The sequence below is a fragment of the Rattus norvegicus genome, chromosome X (assembly GCF_021556685.1).
Source record: "Rattus norvegicus strain SHRSP/BbbUtx chromosome X, alternate assembly SHRSP_T2T, whole genome shotgun sequence".
Taxonomy (NCBI): Eukaryota; Metazoa; Chordata; class Mammalia; order Rodentia; family Muridae; genus Rattus; species Rattus norvegicus.
Window position 1 is genome coordinate 29,090,566 of NC_141554.1, and position 17,283 is coordinate 29,107,848.

At 41.1% G+C, this 17,283-nt stretch overlaps 2 protein-coding genes across 10 annotated transcripts in view; both read right to left on the reverse strand.

Annotated features, from left to right (window-relative positions):
• Positions 1-563: 563 nt before the first annotated feature.
• Positions 564-3,954, reverse strand: Samt2l3 (spermatogenesis associated multipass transmembrane protein 2 like 3). Its single transcript, XM_087600957.1, has 3 exons — positions 3,883-3,954; positions 3,344-3,460; positions 564-1,351 (listed from the first exon to the last, which is right to left on the reverse strand). Exons 2-3 carry the CDS (start codon positions 3,370-3,372, stop codon positions 679-681), a joined length of 702 nt encoding a protein of 233 aa, XP_087457083.1. The 5' UTR covers positions 3,373-3,460; positions 3,883-3,954; the 3' UTR covers positions 564-678.
• Positions 3,955-14,249: 10,295 nt separating this feature from the next.
• The window catches only part of Shroom2 (shroom family member 2), a 171,281-nt gene continuing 168,247 nt past the window's right edge, over positions 14,250-17,283 (reverse strand). For all 9 annotated transcript variants that reach the window (NM_001434185.1, NM_001434186.1, NM_001047893.4 and 6 more), the window contains 1 exon segment: positions 14,250-17,027. In NM_001434185.1, coding sequence (NP_001421114.1) covers positions 16,761-17,027 — 267 coding nt within the window. In that variant the 3' untranslated portion in view covers positions 14,250-16,760.

The following is a 17,283-nucleotide window of genomic DNA, read 5'->3' on the forward strand; positions in this document are numbered from 1 at the left end:
AACTAACTGGAGGTCAACCTGGTCTTTATAGTGAGTTCCAGGCCAGTCAAGGCTACATAGTGAGATCCTGTCTCAAAAAACAAAAATTAAATTAAACAAACAAAACAGTAAGAAACTGGGTTGAAGAGATAGCTTGACAACTAAGAGTATTTGTTGCTCTTGCATAGGGCCTTGTCTCAGTTCCCAGCACTAATATGGTGGTTTACAATCATCTGTAACTCCTGTTTCAGAGGATCTGACACCTGGTTCTGATATCACTTGGCACTAGGCTAAGAGGTACATCTCTATCCTCTGGAGAGATGAATACTTAAGTGTCTCCACGTAAGAATGTGGTTCATTTTTTGTGTTGAGGTGCCCGCTTACAAACCTTCTTTCACTTGGGATTCACTGTGTTTATTTAGACAACATGTACTTATTTATACTGTACTCTTGCCTGCTATTGCCTGTTGGCAGCATTTGAAGACATGACCATGGCCTGCAGAATTTAGGATGTGAAACATTTAAAGAAAGGAACATATTTGACCGGCAGGGGAACACATACACTTTGGACACACATACCCAGGAAGCAAATTGATGTTTTATTTGAAATAAATTGATGACTACACAAGTATTGTGTGCAACTGGGAAATTTCTTCGAGGAGTCTCCTGACAGATGTTGCAAATTTCAGAGCTCATATTTCAGACATTTTGACCAGCCTGTCTAGAAGCATGCTGGGCATTCAGCTTACTCTGAACTTTCAATGCCCTGATCTCAATGAGGAACGTAAACACACCAAGGAGTGACAGGGTGGTTGTCAGGAGCCCTATTGGAAAAACAGGGGTGTTGTGTTTCTTTATCAGGGCTTCTTTCTTAACTGGAAAGGTTGGTGGAAAGTCAAGGGTGCTTTTGCCATAGAGGTCTACCACATGATTCCAGGTCACTGAAATAATGGTACAAAGGCTACTGATGATCAGAATTAAGACAGAGCACTTGTAGCAAACTATCTGAATGTATGGTAATGAGGCTTTGGTAAAGCTGACCCTAATGGCTGCTGAGATGAAAACCAGGACAACAGGCTTTATTAACGTTGCCAGCAATACGAGGTTCTGCGAGTACTGAAATTCAGGTGAAATGGTCCAGGTCGAGTTGATAGAGCTGTGCATCAGAATTCTGGTTGCCGACCCAGAGATGTTAAATTCCTGATGGTAATAAGCCTCCCACAGTCCGATGTACACAAACTGGACAACCTTACTGTTGAATTCCCAGAGGCGCCAGTATTTGCTTCTTGCAAGGATTATGCCAAGGCCCGAAGATAAAAGGCTGCAGAGGAAGCCAGTCAATATGAAGATCCATTCCTTCAACCCTGCAAATCTGAAGATGAGACAGGACAATTATCGACTCAAGTAGGAACATAAAGTGTGAAAAACAGAATGAGTCATGGTTTCTCAAGTATGAAGTATTCATTCTTGCCTCTGATGTCTCGAAGTTTGTGTTTAAATGATCTAAATATTATAGATAAGAATATAGGAAGAACTAGAGAAACAGTTCAGTGGTAAAGCGTGTACTGTTCTTACAGAGGATGCAATTTCAGTTTCCAACATTTACACTGGGTGACTTACAATTGCTTATAACTCTGAGTGATCTGATGGCCTTTTCTGCCTCCACAAGGACCTGTACTTGTATGCACATATCCACAGACATATCTACACAGACATAGGGATACATAATCTAAAGTAAATCTTTTTAGAGAAGGAACAAAAGAAATCCATGATTGTAACAGGAGTAGCCATTATAAGATTCTTAAAATTATTTTATTATTTACCTGTACATATGTCTGTGAACCACATCCATGCCTGGTGCCCCACTTTTGTGTGGAGGCCAGAAAAGGGCATTGGATCCCCTGGAACTGGAGTTATAGATAGATGTAAGCTACGGTGTAGGTACTGAGAGGGGAACAGGTGTCTTCTGGAAGAGCCAATGCTCTTCTTATTCACTGAGTCATCTCTCCAGCCCGATATAATATGTTTTAGACAACAATTTGGCAATACCTTTCACAAGTTGAAATGTTCACATTTGTTTACTCAGAATTTTATTTCTTGCAATTAATAGTAAGAGACAAGAGTTTAACAATATCTTATATAAAGTGATATTTATTTCAGTACAGTTTCCAAAACAGAAAAAAAATTAATAATGTAAATCAGTAAGTAAAGCAGAAAATGCACAGTTTAATTGTGACTTCTCTAGTATGGTAAGTGGAATATTATACGACTATTATAGAGAGTTGATAAATATATATGATCTTGAAAAAGACAAGCAACATGAAAAAAAAAATGGAATGCCCAATTGTGTCCAAAGAAAACATAACATCTTTAAATAGCCAAGGAAGGAGGAACATAAAACTTGCACAAAAATTAGAAACTCTAAGCAAATCAATTGGTGGAGTAGCCATGGACATTCCTGTTTGCACATTTCCCTAAAATGTGTACGTTTCTAAAGAAATGTATGCATGATGCTTTATAGTTTAAACAAGAGTGAGCAAAACCTTAAGCTTCTATTTGAAAGTGACTGGGAGATACAGCTTGGTGTAGTGATGACCTAACTATCATGTATGATGCACTGAGGTCACAAAACTAAACTCTGGATGTAGAAGATGAGGAATCATAAATATGTCCATTTTGTAGCCTTTCTTACTCAACATAATTGGCTTTATTTAGGTGCAACATATAAAGTATATTGAGGTATTTTGGCTGAGCAAATATTTTCTTTGATACAAAAACTTACACTCCTCATTAACACTGTGAAGCAACTATGTTAATCATTTGTCAACTCAAATCTTTGGATGTAGCAATAATGAAAATGAGAAAAATCCCACTGAGGAATCCCACTGATTCATTAAGCCAAAAGGAAGGAAGCATAGTCCTTTAGCTATTAGGCATGTGGATCATGTCATTGTCATTGCCTATGCAAAAGATGTGAGGGGCCTACATACTGGATCTCCTAGCCAGGAAACCTTCCTTGTTGGCTCCCCACTACTCCACAGTCTCTGGGGAATGTGCTTCCTAACTAGGATAATACACAAACTGCACTACTTGGGAAGTTACATCAGCAAGATGGGGATGCAACTGATGGTGGCTTAAATAATACCCTGCTCACAATCTTTTCGTTGGCAATGCCATTCTGAGGCAGTGGACTGCAGGTTTTGAAGCACAATTGGAAACCAGTGGAGAATGCTGTCATGCAAGATAAATGAGCTAACTTGGCAGAATTTTGTGATCCCCATGTCTGAAAACCAAAAGTGGAGGCCTAAATTTCTTAATGATCCAATTTAGGAAGCCTCCATATAACTTATTTTTAAATTTTTACCTTTTTGTTTTGTAGGTGAAGTGATCCATTTGGAAGATGACAGATTTACAAATTCACTACACCGTAGCAGGAAATGTTAACCACAGATGGACAGACTCACAAGAAGAGTGGAAGTACCTTGAATAAAAGAAGTACTGTTAGGCAGATATTTCAGTTCAGATCAAGGGCTGGCTGATAGGCTCTCACAAACTTTGCCTTCCTAGCCTAAGCTGTGATTATCTTGAGAGTCATTTAAACACTTCAGGGACATTAGCCCATCTGATTTTCCTGATCCTCCAATGATACCCACGCTATTATCACCCCCATTTTATAGATAGGAACAACACAGAGACGTTAATTTGTATACTCAACTTCAAGAAACTACCCGTGTAGTTGTAGATGTAATGGCAGCATAGCCTCCAGAGCCCTCATAGATACACAGGCATTTAAGGTATTCAGACGGACACCTAATCATGTGTCATTGGGTCTCTCTAGCTTTAGGACCCTATGAAATTGAGAGTGGATGATTAAAAATTACATGGAAAGTATAAAATACTTACTTCTTTGCCTCTTCTATTAAGTCCAAATGTTGGTGACTGCCAACTATAAGAAATAACTGTAAACATTCTTTTGTTTCCATGGCTACTAGAGCTTAGATGGCAGATTCTGAGCAATGAATACATTCCAAAATACATGAATCTACTGTTTAATATATCTTTAATAAATTGATCAGTCTTTGTAAAAAAAGAAATTTATTTTTGAAGTCATGAATCAAATAGCTACTATAATTTATGAGACCCATAAAAAATGCATAAGAAACAAATCCTAGGTAGGTGAAATGGTGGAGTGAATAAAGGCATTTGCCCTAATCTTGATAATCAGGAACCCACATGACAGAAAGAAGGAACTGATTCCACAAAGTGGCCCTGGGTTGGTAAAATCATTCAGTAGGTAAAAGTGCTTCTCAAATCCTGATGACCTGAGTTCTATCCCTTACATAAAAGTAGAAAGAGAACCAACTGTAAAAAGTAGCCTTCTGACTTCCATATGCATGCTGCAGCATGTGCATACCCTTACATAATTATTATTTCCTTAAAAAAGAAATCCCACAGTGCATAGAAATATGTTTGTAGGCCTGTTAGCTCTGCCACAGGGCACAGCTGCTTGGGGAGGCAGAAAGCAGGAGTTTGATTCTATTTATCCCACGTGGCTGCAGGCGCAGTTACTGGGCTATGGGGAAGCACAGACTGAGACCTGGGAAGGCCAGAACTGGTTCCGGGGTCCCTGGGGCTGTGACAAGGCCCGGGCGGTGGAGTTCTCAGACTCTTGGACATCCAGGTACAGCTGGAGTAGTGGGAGAGCACAGAATGGAGTCAGGGGCCCTCATGCTGGGGACAGCACTTAGCCTGGGGAGCTGAGGGGAGGTGGGAAGGGGAGATCCAGCTTGTCCCAGCAGGGATGATGTCCTTGTCTGGCAGATTCAGGCTTGGTGGCTGTTGTACCTGGGAGCAGAGACTGGCTTTCTACTGGAGATTAGGGTGTGTCTTTGTAGGTGAAGGCCTTCTTCATGGCTTTCCACAGCAGATCTTGATGAAAAGAGACAGTTCATGGTTCTAAACAGTCATGGCGGAAAATGGATATGTAAAACCATACCCCACTTTTCAGGGCAGGCTTGAGATTAAATACCATTTACAGGGAGGAATGTCTGGGAAGGGAAGCTTATTGGCTAAGCCCTCCAGGCCTCTAGGTACCTCATTAGCATTGAGAACTCTGTTTTGAGCATACATGCCCAATGGACATGTTTCCTTTTCTTTCTTTTTTTATTGGTTATTTTATTTATATACATTTCAAATGTTATCCCTTTTCCCAGTTTCCCCTCCACAAACCCCCTATCCCATCTCCCTTTCCCCTGCTCCTCTGAGAGTGCTCCCCCACCCACCTACCCACTCCCACCTCATTGCCCTGACATTCCCCTATACTGGGGCATCAAGCCTTCACAGGACCAAGGGCCTCTCCTCCCATTGATGCCAGACAAGGCCATCTTCTGCTACATATGCAGCTGGAGCCATGGGTCTGTCCATGTGTACTCTTTGGTTGGTGCTTTAGTCCCTGGGAGCTCTGGGGGTCCTGGTTCTTCCTATGGATTGCATAAGCAGCTCCTTCCTTCAGTCCTTTCTCTAACTCCACCATTGGGGTCCCCATGCTCAATCCAATGGTTGGCTATGTGCATCTGCATCTGTATTCGTCAGGCTCTGGCAGAGCTTCTCAGGACAGCTATATCAGGCTCCCTTCAGCATGTACTTCTTGGCATCAGCAATAGTGATTGGGTTTGGTGTCTGTATATGGGATGGACCCCCAGGGTGGGGCAGGCTCTGGATGGCCTTTCCTTTAGTCTATGCTCATACTTTGCCCCTGTATTTCCTTTAGACATGAGCAATTCTGGGTTAAAAATCTGGAGATGACTGGGGGTCTTGGATATGGTCTCTACAGGTTCTCCTCCTCTTTGTTGAGCATTTCAGCTAATCTCATCCCTGTTGGGTCTTGGAAGCCTCTTGCTTTCCTGGCATCTGGGACTTTCTGGTGGCTAACCCCAGCTTTCCATCCCCCATTGCTACATACCTCTGTTCAATTTCCTGACCCTCTGTATATCATCCCTGTCTCCTCCAAATCCTGATCCTGCCCCCCCTTTTCCACCTCCCCCTCCTCTCTTCCTCCCAAGTCCCTCCCATCTTCTACCTCCTGAATTTTGTTCCCACTTCTAACAAGGACTGAAGCATCCATACTTTGATCTTCCTTCTTCTTGAGCTTCATGTGATCTATAAATTGTATCCTGGGTATTCCAAGCTTTTGGGCTAATATTCACTTATAATTAAGTATACCATGTGTGTTCTTTTGTGATTGGGTTTCCTCACTTGAGATGATATTTTTCTAGTTCCATCCATTTGCATATGAATTTCATGAAGTCACTGTTTTTGATCGCTCCATTGTGTAGATGTACCACATTTTCTGTATCCATTCCTCTGTTGAAGGGCAACTGGGTTCTTTCCAGCTTCTGGCTATTATAAATAATGCTGCTATGAACATAGTAGAGCATGTGTCCATGTTATATGTTGGAACATCTTTTGGGTATATGCCCAGGAGTAGTATAGCTGGGTCCTCAGGTAGTAAGGACATGTTTCTTTTATCAAGAAGCATGGCACCTGTTCTAAGTCAGGAGTCTGGCAGGGAGCTGGGAGTTGCCTAAGACTCAAGTGTATGCTATGCCCACTGAGTCTCCAGGTCTCAACCTGCTTTACCTTACCAAACTTCCTGGCATGGTTTTCCACCCCATAGATGTCCTGCTATAAAAGTCAAATATCTTTACTGAAAAAAATCAGGCCAACCTGGGTATCCTGAATTCTTTGAGACACAAAAACCATGGTTTGATATTGATAGTTTATAGCTCTTAATGTGATCTGAGAATTTTTGTTGTTGTTGCTGCAAACATAAATCTCTATCTTCTCCTTTTGAATTTTATTTTCAATGTGGCTGTGACCTGGTTATGCTAAGGATTTTATGTACATACAATTTTGGTTTTTCTTATATACAAAATTCGAGAAACTCCCATACTGTAGGAGGCACAGAGGTATTTGTGCTTCAAGGGAACCTAAAACGTTAATGGCACAGAGTTGTTCCTTCAAGGGAAGGAATGTAATACCTGTTATCTGGGAAGATTGAGCATGACTGTGCTCACTAAATTGGTGACCTTTGCTCTATCTCTGTGGCTAGAGATTTTTCTGGCACTATATTGTCTCCCAGACACTTATCCTAAATTTGTTTTTCTCAGTCAGTCTATGGACTCTATCTTTATGGACTTTACAAAGAGTTTTGATGTAGTCACATGTGACCTATATTTAGCTTACTTTGTTCCTCAAAGAGATTTATGTATGCCTTGTTGTATGCTCAGGATCAAGTTAATTATCACTGAAATCATGTTCACCAAATTATGGTGTGCTTAAATATATCTAAAATAAAGCACTTGAGGTCAGACTCCAGGAGTTTGGAACAAAACTGGTTACTGAATCATGTGGAACTGAACTGCCTTCTTGCTTCCAAAAGGCCTGTCAAGGTCACAGAGAACTCTGCATTACATTGTAAGCACACAGTCAAAATGACGCAGAGATGTAAATGAGCAGAGAGGTTACAGCAAATGTGGCTTCCTTTCTTATGCTTCCCTTCTTTTCCCTTATTATTTTATGTGTAGCATAATTTCCAAAGAAGAAAAGCTACACATGTTAAGCATACATCTCAATGAATCATCACACATTATGTACCCCCATTGTGTACATGGAGGTCAATATGTACCCCCATTGTGTACATGGAGGTCAATATGTACCCCCATTGTGTACATGGAGGTCAATATGTACCCCCATTGTGTACATGGAGGTCAATATGTACCCCCATTGTGTACATGGAGGTCAATATGTACCCCCATTGTGTACATGGAGGTCAATATGTACCCCCATTGTGTACATGGAGGTCAATATGTACCCCCATTGTGTACATGGAGGTCAATATGTACCCCCATTGTGTACATGGAGGTCAATATGTACCCCCATTGTGTACATGGAGGTCAATATGTACCCCCATTGTGTACATGGAGGTCAATATGTACCCCCATTGTGTACATTGAGGTCAATAGTCACAGACTATTCCTGTTAGTGGTTGGAGGGGCTGATAACTGGTAAAGCAAATGCCTTTCATTCACAAGTCTTTAAATTTAATTCCCAACACTCAAACTAAACAATAACAACTATGAAACACGAGGAAAAAGCACCTTACCAAACCCAACTACTTTCCTACAAGCTATTCTAGTAGCCCTGTGTGTACCTTCACAGGAAAGTCAAAGTAATGGTCCCGAAAATAGATCAGAGGGGTGAATGACATTCAGAAACAAGACACAGATCCTTTTCAATTCCTGTGAAAGAAGCAAGAAATTTTTGAAGACCTGGTGAAGGATCTGGCTTTCTTTCAGTTATATATGCTTGTAATCGAGGACTATCCAAATTATAGGCAACAAAGCAAGGACACTTAAGAACATGTAATTATTTCTAAAATCTCCACCAAAAAGAGCTTTCTCTCACACAAGTCAGATCTCAAAGCTCAAAGTCTAAAGGGTTTTGAGATATTTCAATGGAGTACCTGATGGGTTTTGTACTATAAAGGTACATTTGTAATTCATTTTGTCATAAGTATCTGCCCATACATTCTGTTAATGATTTTTTAAAGTTAATTCCCAGCTTAGCTAGTGTCTGTTGGAATGCAGGATTGACACAAGCAAACACTAACCAAATTCAGCATCCTTTGAATGAATCCAGCAGTTCAGATTGATGGTAGTTAGAAGTAAAAATGATAAGGAGAAAGCATAAACAGCATGACTCTCAAGAATGAGCCTGACCATCTGACCATCTGGAATTAAATAAAACTAATGGTTGGGTATACTTGCAAGGTATTTTTTTCTTAAGTAAATAACTTGAAGTTGGAAGGCACATTTTTCAGCCACATCTTTTGAGGAATGATGATTTACCTTTAATCTGGGCCGTACCTTCTGCTGGCAGCCTATGTAAAGGGCATGGAGAAGGAAGCTTACTCTTTGCTTACCCTTATTCTTTCTCTCTTCCTTCATACACACACACACACACACACACACACACACACACACACACACACACACACGTAAATACAGGATCTGCAGGGTAAAATATATTAAAATAAAAAAATTTTTGTAAAGGTATTATTTCTAAAAAGAAAAAGCCCCGACATGACATTATGAGACAAGGAATCTCCAAAAATGCCATTGAATTTCTTTTGTGTTAGTCATCTACTCTTCTGGGCATACACTTAAGCATGATTGTGATGCTTTTTATATACTTGGCCCACAGAGTGGCACTGTTTGAAGGTGTGGCCTTGTTGAAGTAGGTGTGTCACTGTGGGCATGGGCTTTAAAACCCTATCCCTAGCTGTCTGGAATTGAGTCTTCCACTAGCAGCCTTCAGATGAAGATGTTGAACTCTCAGCTCTGCCTGTACCATGCCTGCCTGGATGCTGCCATATTCCTACCTTGATGATAATGGACTGAACCTCTAAACCTGTAAGCCAACCCCAATTAAATGTTGTCCTTATGAAACTTGCATTAGTCATGGTGTCTGTTCACAGCATTAAAACCTTAATTAAGACAATGGCTTATATACCTACTTAAACTCCACTGGAGGTATTTTTGTTTGTTTTGTTTTTGTTTTTTGCTTTTTCGTTTTTGAAAGCCATGTCAATATTTGGAGACAATGTCTTGTTTAGGCATTGAAGCCTATGTACACCTCTCAGTGTAGGGACTCCATCTGTCTTGAACCTGTCAGGCCATGAACATGCTACCATAATCTCTTCTCTATGAGTTCCTCTCTCTCTCTCTCTCTCTCTCTCTCTCTGTGTGTGTGTGTGTGTGTGTGTGTGTGCACTGGTGTTTAGAAAGCCTTGTTTCTTTGATGACCTCCATTTCTTCTGACTTTTACACTCCTTTTACCTCCTCTTCCACAGGGTTCCCTGAGCCCTGAAACATATTATCTGAAAAGAATTTTTAAAATACAAATAATTTTATGTAAACAATGACTGTAATTTTTGAAAAATCTGCATTTCAAGAGTCTGTCAGTTGATTTTGGGCCAGAAGGCTGAAGACTTGCCGCTCACATGTTGGTAACAGGGGACTGTGCTAGTGGAGATTTGTCTCTACAACCTCTCAGTTCTAGAAGCCGTGTTAGACTTCCTATGTGTATAGATATTTGGTCATTCAAAGATTTCTGACATGGTTGAAGACTGGTAGTCTTGTAGACAACCCAAGCTGTTTAGCATTGAGAAGGATAATACATTTGAAAGGTGGTTTTTCAGATAGCACACGATCTCAAACCAGGATATAAGTCAGGTATAGACTTTTAGTCTTTTAGGATAGATGACAAGGTGCTTTAGTTAATGGACAAAATTGATGGACTGGGTGTTGAGTGTATCGTATGTTTTATAAATTGTAGCACGGTAATAATTGTACTCAATTTATATATAAGTGAAAAGGCCTTTTAACTGGACAAAAAGGGGGAAATGTTGTGGTTTGCCCTGAAGTTATCTGTATTTTGATGCTAATTCCACTGCCCCAAGGATGGCTGCCTAGTCACGTACTCAGGAATCAGTGACTTCACCAGAACCTTCTCTCCATTTAATTTGTAAAATACAGGTGAGGGCAGGTACAGGATAGAAGAGGCCTGCTATTGGACGAGAAGGAAGGATGGGCGGGAGAAAAGTTTGAAGGAAGAGGAGCCTGGAACAGAAGGAGGAAGAGACGGAAGGGACAGGGAGAGTAACTGGTAGACAACATGGAAGGTGACGTTAAGATTCCGCTCTGTATTTACAGGTTGTTATGAATGTTCTTAAGGGATGGATGTGTACAAGGCTTTGTATGTTTAGGTGGGCAATTATATCTTATCAATTGGGTCAGATTATTGTGTTGTGTGTTCTTTCATGTGTAGATTTAAGTGTAATGGAGGGTGTGGCGGCTGGTCTGGGCCACCACGGAGTTGGGATGTGTGTTTCTGGCCTGGAAACATGGCTTGTGAACTAGATTGGTAGAGAGAGTGCTGACAGCTCAGAGAGACAGGCCTTTGGCAGTGTGATATGGGATGGAGCAAAGCGGGTGAGAGGCTTTGCTGACTGAGAATTAAGATATCCAGCAGATATCTTGGGGCACCACAGTGCCAGACCTAGAGTGGGTAAAAGACAGCTTTTTAGTTTTTATATTTTTACAACGACAGAAATTGTTTTTAACATTGAGTATGTCATTCACATCCTCTGACAAAAATCATTGGTCTTTATCAAAAGCAGTACCCATATTCCATATTATTTTGTTTTGATTTAGTATACTAATCTTTTTGCCTCAGTAAATGAAAAAGTAGGGACACTTATAAATGATAGAAAGAATCTCAGACAACTAAGCTTGGGTATCCTTTCCTTTTCAAGAATGTTAATTTTTGTTTTTAACAAAACATATACAAACAACAAAAACAAACCCAGCAGGCTGTGTTTATGTATTTGCGCAGACATGCATATGGAACAATAATAGTCAAAGAAAAAGAGGCTATCAGCTTGACAGTGTGTGGTGGAGATATGGGAAATTCTAGGGGGAGGAAGGAGAGGGGGGAAAAGCAATGCAAATATTTAATGAAATATAATTAATATTGAAAATAGATTCTTCTCTCATACGATAGATCCTGTTTGCAGTTCTCCCTCTCTTTCACTCCTTGCAGCCCCTCCCTCCTCTGGATCCACTCCCTCTTTGTCTCCCATCAAAAAAGAGCAAGCAGGCCTCCAAGAGACAACAACCAAATGTGACAAAACAAAATACAATAAGACAAAGCAGAATCCCTCACATCGACTCTGGTCAGGGCAGTCCAACAGGAGGTAAAAATATTCCCAAAAGCAAGCAAAAGAGAGTTACACCTGTTCCACCAAGCTAATAGACACAACTTGTAAGGAGAGGACTTGGTGCAGACCCATGCAGGCCCTGTGTTTGCTGCTTCAGTCTCTGTGAGCCCCTATACACCCTGCTTAGTTGATTCAGTGGTCCATGTATTATTCTTGCCCTCAGACTCCTACAATCTTTTCTCCCCCTCTTCCAAGGGGTTCCCCAAGCTCCAAAGGGAGGGACCAAACAGTGACTTCTGGTGTAGCCTCTTCTCATAACGTCTGGCTGTAGGTCTCTGATCTTTCTCCATCTCTTGCCAGAAGAAGCCTCGAGATGACTGGACAAGGTACCAATTTTTAAGTATGTCAGAATAATCATTAGGAATTATTTCATTTTTTAGATCTGTCATGTTTAGTTCTACTCTGTGTCTCTGGGCTATCTAACCTCTGGTTCTTAGCCACATAAGCAGTGTAGGGAATGGACTCTCTTGTGGAATAGGCCTCAAGTTAAATCATACTTGGTTGGTTGTAGGCTTATATTTTTTTAAAACCTACTTTAATAAGTGTACTTAAATTCTTTAAGCTTGCTTCAACCCCACCACCCACCAGAGGCCTACGTGTTCGAGGCTCTTCCCCACTTTCTCTTCTCTCAGTTTCAGTGTATCTGGTTTTATGTGCTTCCCCACCCTCAGAGCTTTGTAATGCTAGACACCCACCCCGGGGGAGGTGCGGGATAAGCACAGTCAAACTTCCCACATCCTACTTCCCTGTGGCTGAGGGGAGGAAGGACAGCACAGTAACCCTACATCGGTTGGCAGATAGCCAGGTCCCTGTTCATCCCCACCTGGGGCTTTGAAGGGCAGGTCCCCCCCCCATCACTGGGCATCAGGATTGGGGTCCGGTGAGGAAAGCCATTAGTCTCTGGAAATGGGGCTGCCCTCTCGACTGTCATGCTTAATGTGTGTTCATGTGGAACCTGGCACTAAACCATTCCTAGACAACCTGCTTCTGGGTCGGGGTTTCATGCATAGCAAAGGAGCTCCTGGCTGCGATCTACTGAAAATCAGCCCTAGAAAAGGATGAAACAAAACAAAATGCATGAGCGTGTGCACATGCACACACACACACACACATACTCAAACCAAAAATAAAACACAAAACACCCAAACAACCAGAACTGATACTTTAAGCAGCACATGGTCAGAAAAGCATAGAGTAAGAATGATTATGCATGCTGCTTCTGAGATAGTAGGAAATGCCCATCCCATCAGAGTCTTGGCAACAAGTAGCTACATGAAGAACATAATTAAATTTGTGGATGAAGGTAAGAGATTTAAGCCATGGAAACATGGGCTAGTGTATTCTCAGCTTGCATATACCTAGAAGTTGATGCCCTTTGCTGCCCAGGGAATCAGGCAAGTTAGACAACCAGGCTTGACATGGTGTACTCTCTTTGCTGTTATTCTGAGACAAGGTCTAATGTAGGCCACTGTCCTCAGACTCATTGAGTAGCCAAGACTGGCCTTTAACTCTTGTTCACTCTGCCTCTGCCTATGGGAAAATGGGTATTATGGTGCAGCTTATAGAACAATGCTTTGAAAAGAATAAACATTAACCCTTGAATTAAAGTACTGTGCTGCTTCTGAGGTTCCAAGATGAGCCAGGTGGGGGATAACACACTGCTCAGACCATACCCATCAGACAAGGTACTTTGTGCTTAGCAAACATCAGATTCAACAGATTAACTGTATTTTAGACCCACTCCTACTACTACAACCCCTCAAAGAACCCTATGTTTCTAGTTTTATGTGCCAAATAAGGTAAGAGAGAAAGCTGTGGGAGTTAAGCCAGATTGCAAGAGATCACTAGAATGGACAGGCCATGGCCATGAGGGAGACTAAAAAGATCAGAAAGGTTGCTCAGAAAGTGGTAGTACAAACGACAATGTCATTAGTTTAAAAATAGCATTATAGCAAGTATGTTAATGCACTTAAGATTTTAATCTTTGAGTACACTCAACATGTATGTTGTTCATTTTAGTTGTGTTTTTAACCACTAGGAAACCATTTATATTCCTAAACATTATTACCATTGATTTTTGCTGGGTCACAGAATTATGACAGATGTGATAAGTGGTCACACTGTTGACATAGAAAGGACAAAATACACAGCAGCCTGCATCAAGCTAAATCACAAGAGTTTTATCTACCATGCCCCTTAGGGATGTTTGGTATCAGTATATAGAAGGAACAACTGTGCTGTGGGTCCAGCTATGCTGGAGTTGCAGGTGTCGCTACTGTGCCTGGCTTAGGATATTTTCTAGAGGAGTGCTACTATTTGAACTCAGGGACCATGGTTATATCCCTTTTCTGTGGACTACATGCCCAGCCAGCGCTGTTATTTTTATTCTTTTTACAAGGCTATACTGTGGTAAATAAAGACATTCTTCTTTCATTTGAAGAGACACTATTTATTTTGTTAAGGTCAAGCAAGAGGATCTGTTGATAAGTGGTAAGCATCAAGCATCAATGTGCATATTTGCCAGGGTAGAGTTCAGGGTAAAGTCACAAAAGCTGACCACAGGCAAGGTCAGTATATGTACAGAGAGTTCCATAGCTGTGCCCATGCCCACGCCTTTGCATGCCAAGGACCAACCATTAGCACCAGATTGTTTCTTATGCAGTAATATCACAATTCATAGACATATGTATATGGACTCTCTGGAATTCTTGGATCCCTGCTAATCAGACATGGAACAGGCAAGCAGGGAATGGATAGGAAGGTCATAATTGTTATGTGTTTCATTACAAGCATGCTTGAGCACTACGTACTGTTTCCCATAACAATCTTGAAGCAACATGAAAAGGCAGGTTACAGACAAACAAAGTTCCATTACTCACATGTTATACACATCATTAAAATGTCCACAACACTGTATTTGGGGATAAAGAACCACAGGTAAATAGCTTGGTGTAAATTAAAAACAAAATAGTCTGCAATTCCTTGGAAAGTTTGTGGAGAGCCAGCATCATGTTTTCTGACATGATCCACATTCACAGCAAGGGATGACGAACTGGAAGGAGGAAGAGGCTGCAGTGGCAGATCAGGGACTTCAAAAGGTAGACGTAGCTTCATTTAATAGGAATTAATAGGAATCGACACTTTTGCAAGATCTTCTTTTGACTAACAGTGATACGCATTCAACCATGCCATCCATGGTCTGCAGTACAGAAGCTCGCCCATCTTGACTCAGCTGTTTGGAGGACACTGTCATCTTCACCAGAGCTTATGCTGTCAATATCTGTTCCTCTGGCTCAAGAAGCATGGATTCTGGTCCTTTAAGACAACTCTGTGTGGGAGTGTGAACACATGCACATACACATGGATGTAAGTATGCATGTGTATTTTGGAAAAGGTGTGGCTACTGCTTAGAGAGGGAAATCTTTGTATCTGCTGCAATCTCTGGGGAAAATATGAATTAAATGATCCCTTGATAGAACAAAGACTAGTGATGCCTACATATCAAGTCACCAGGAGGACTTGCTCATCACTCACCATGCATTTAGTTACATAAACAGCATTTGAACTACACCAAATCTACAAACACTTAACATAAGCTATACACGCCACTGGTAACTGAACATTTTTCATGTGTTTATCTGCCATACATATATCCTCTTTGGTGAAGTGTCTAGTCAAGTCTTTTGCCCACTTTTTTTTCAAACCATTCCTACTATTGGGTGTTGGAAGTTCTTTATACAGATCCTTTATCAGATGTATGAAGCCATGAAGTAGGATATGCTGCTAAACCCAGAAATTAGGAAGTAGAGGCAAGAGGACCAGGAGTTCAAGGTCACTGGACTACATAGGGAGTTTGAAGCCAATCTGGGTTAGACTCTTCTAAAACAAATAGCAAACACAAAAGGAGCAACAAGTCAGACACCATTTACAAATGTCTTTTCCCGATCTCTGTCCTGTCAACTGGAAACCAACAGGATGACATTGTAGCTTTAATGAGTAACACTCTATTTGTCAAGGACAAAACTCTGTTTCAAATGTAAGCACTAGTCACTGCACAGGACCTCTGACCATTGGATGGAATCTTAAGTCTTAAGGTACGTGGCATGTGGCCCATGGTAACAGATAAAAAAAGAGATAAACCACTGATTATCATTAAAGATCATGCATTATTAATGATCATGTACACAAATTAGTGTTCTGGGGAAGGAAACTTCAAAATATTTCATTGGTCTCAGGAAATAAAGAGCAAGCAATAACACTGTTAGTAGACACACTTTTGACCAATTAATATCACTTGGGTAGAAATTATTTAAGATGTGGCAAGAAGGATACTAGCTATATGGGGTGTTTCAAAATATGCACACAATTTATGTGATCATTTTAATCTTGGAATGAATGAATTCAATATGTAGGTTGTTCATTTTAAAGTTAGTTTTTAACTACTAGGAAACTGTTCATGTTTTTCACACATCAATAAATTATCATCACTGATTTTTACTGGGTCAGAGAATGTCATGATGACAGAATGATGAATGCTCACATTGTTAAATGAATAAGGACAGAAAACACAGCAGCCCATGCCTGGCTAAATGACAAGGGTCTTTCCTCTCATGCACCATAGGGATGTATTTGGCATCTATACAAGGAAGGAACAATGGTGCCACTGCTGTGAAGGAGTGCTAGGGAACCCTTGTTGACTAGCAAAACCTGGCATTTTCTGACATCACATGTGATACGAGAAACTATGTTCAGCAAACCAACAGAAATGAAAATCATAAATAAAGCATCACATACTAGCAGGACATTATTGCTTTTTTACTAGCCTTGTGGCTCCAGAGTGTGAGTCTCCAGAGATGGGCAAATAGGCTTGGGTTCACTTTTGTAGTCCTAGGCATTAATCTCCAAGGCTCTGTGTCTGCCTTCTGCAGGAATGGGTCGCTCATTTGCTTCTCTCAGGCTGCAGGCTGTCAAACAAACACTTGAGCTGTTCTTCACCCAGGTGGATTTTATCTTCCAGCTCTCGCTGCTCAATGATGAGGGCTGACTTCATCTTCACGAAGTGCTCATAGTCAGCCAGGTTCTCCTCGCTGAGGTAGGTGGCCAGGATGTCGAACACAATGCGCTCACGACGGTCCAGGTTCTCTTTAAGCTCCTTCGCATCCTCATGCTGCTGAGTTAGGACTCTCTGTTTCTCCAACAGTGACTGCTATTGAGGGAGAGGGAAACAGAAAGTCCAGTTGAGGCAGGACTGAAGCAGAGACTAGCTAAACCCTTAAAAGCACTGCAGCTTTTGGAGACTTATCTCATAGATATCCATGGAAACGTTGAAGTCACATGGGATCCCCATAGGAATGACTAGGATGTGGTCTACATGTAACTGTGACTAGCTTCTCTACAGTTCTTCCTTCCCTGCTCCTCCCAAAAGCCACTCATAGGTCATCTCGGTTTCCTTTCTCTGACTG

Coding starts and splice junctions, on each gene's coding strand:
- Samt2l3 (XM_087600957.1), bottom strand. CDS start 3,372: ATGGATCACTTCACCTACAAAACAAAAAG. Junction 1,352..3,343: donor TTCACCTACAAAACAAAAAG/GTAAAAATTTAA, acceptor TCTCATCTTCAG/ATTTGCAGGGTTGAAGGAAT.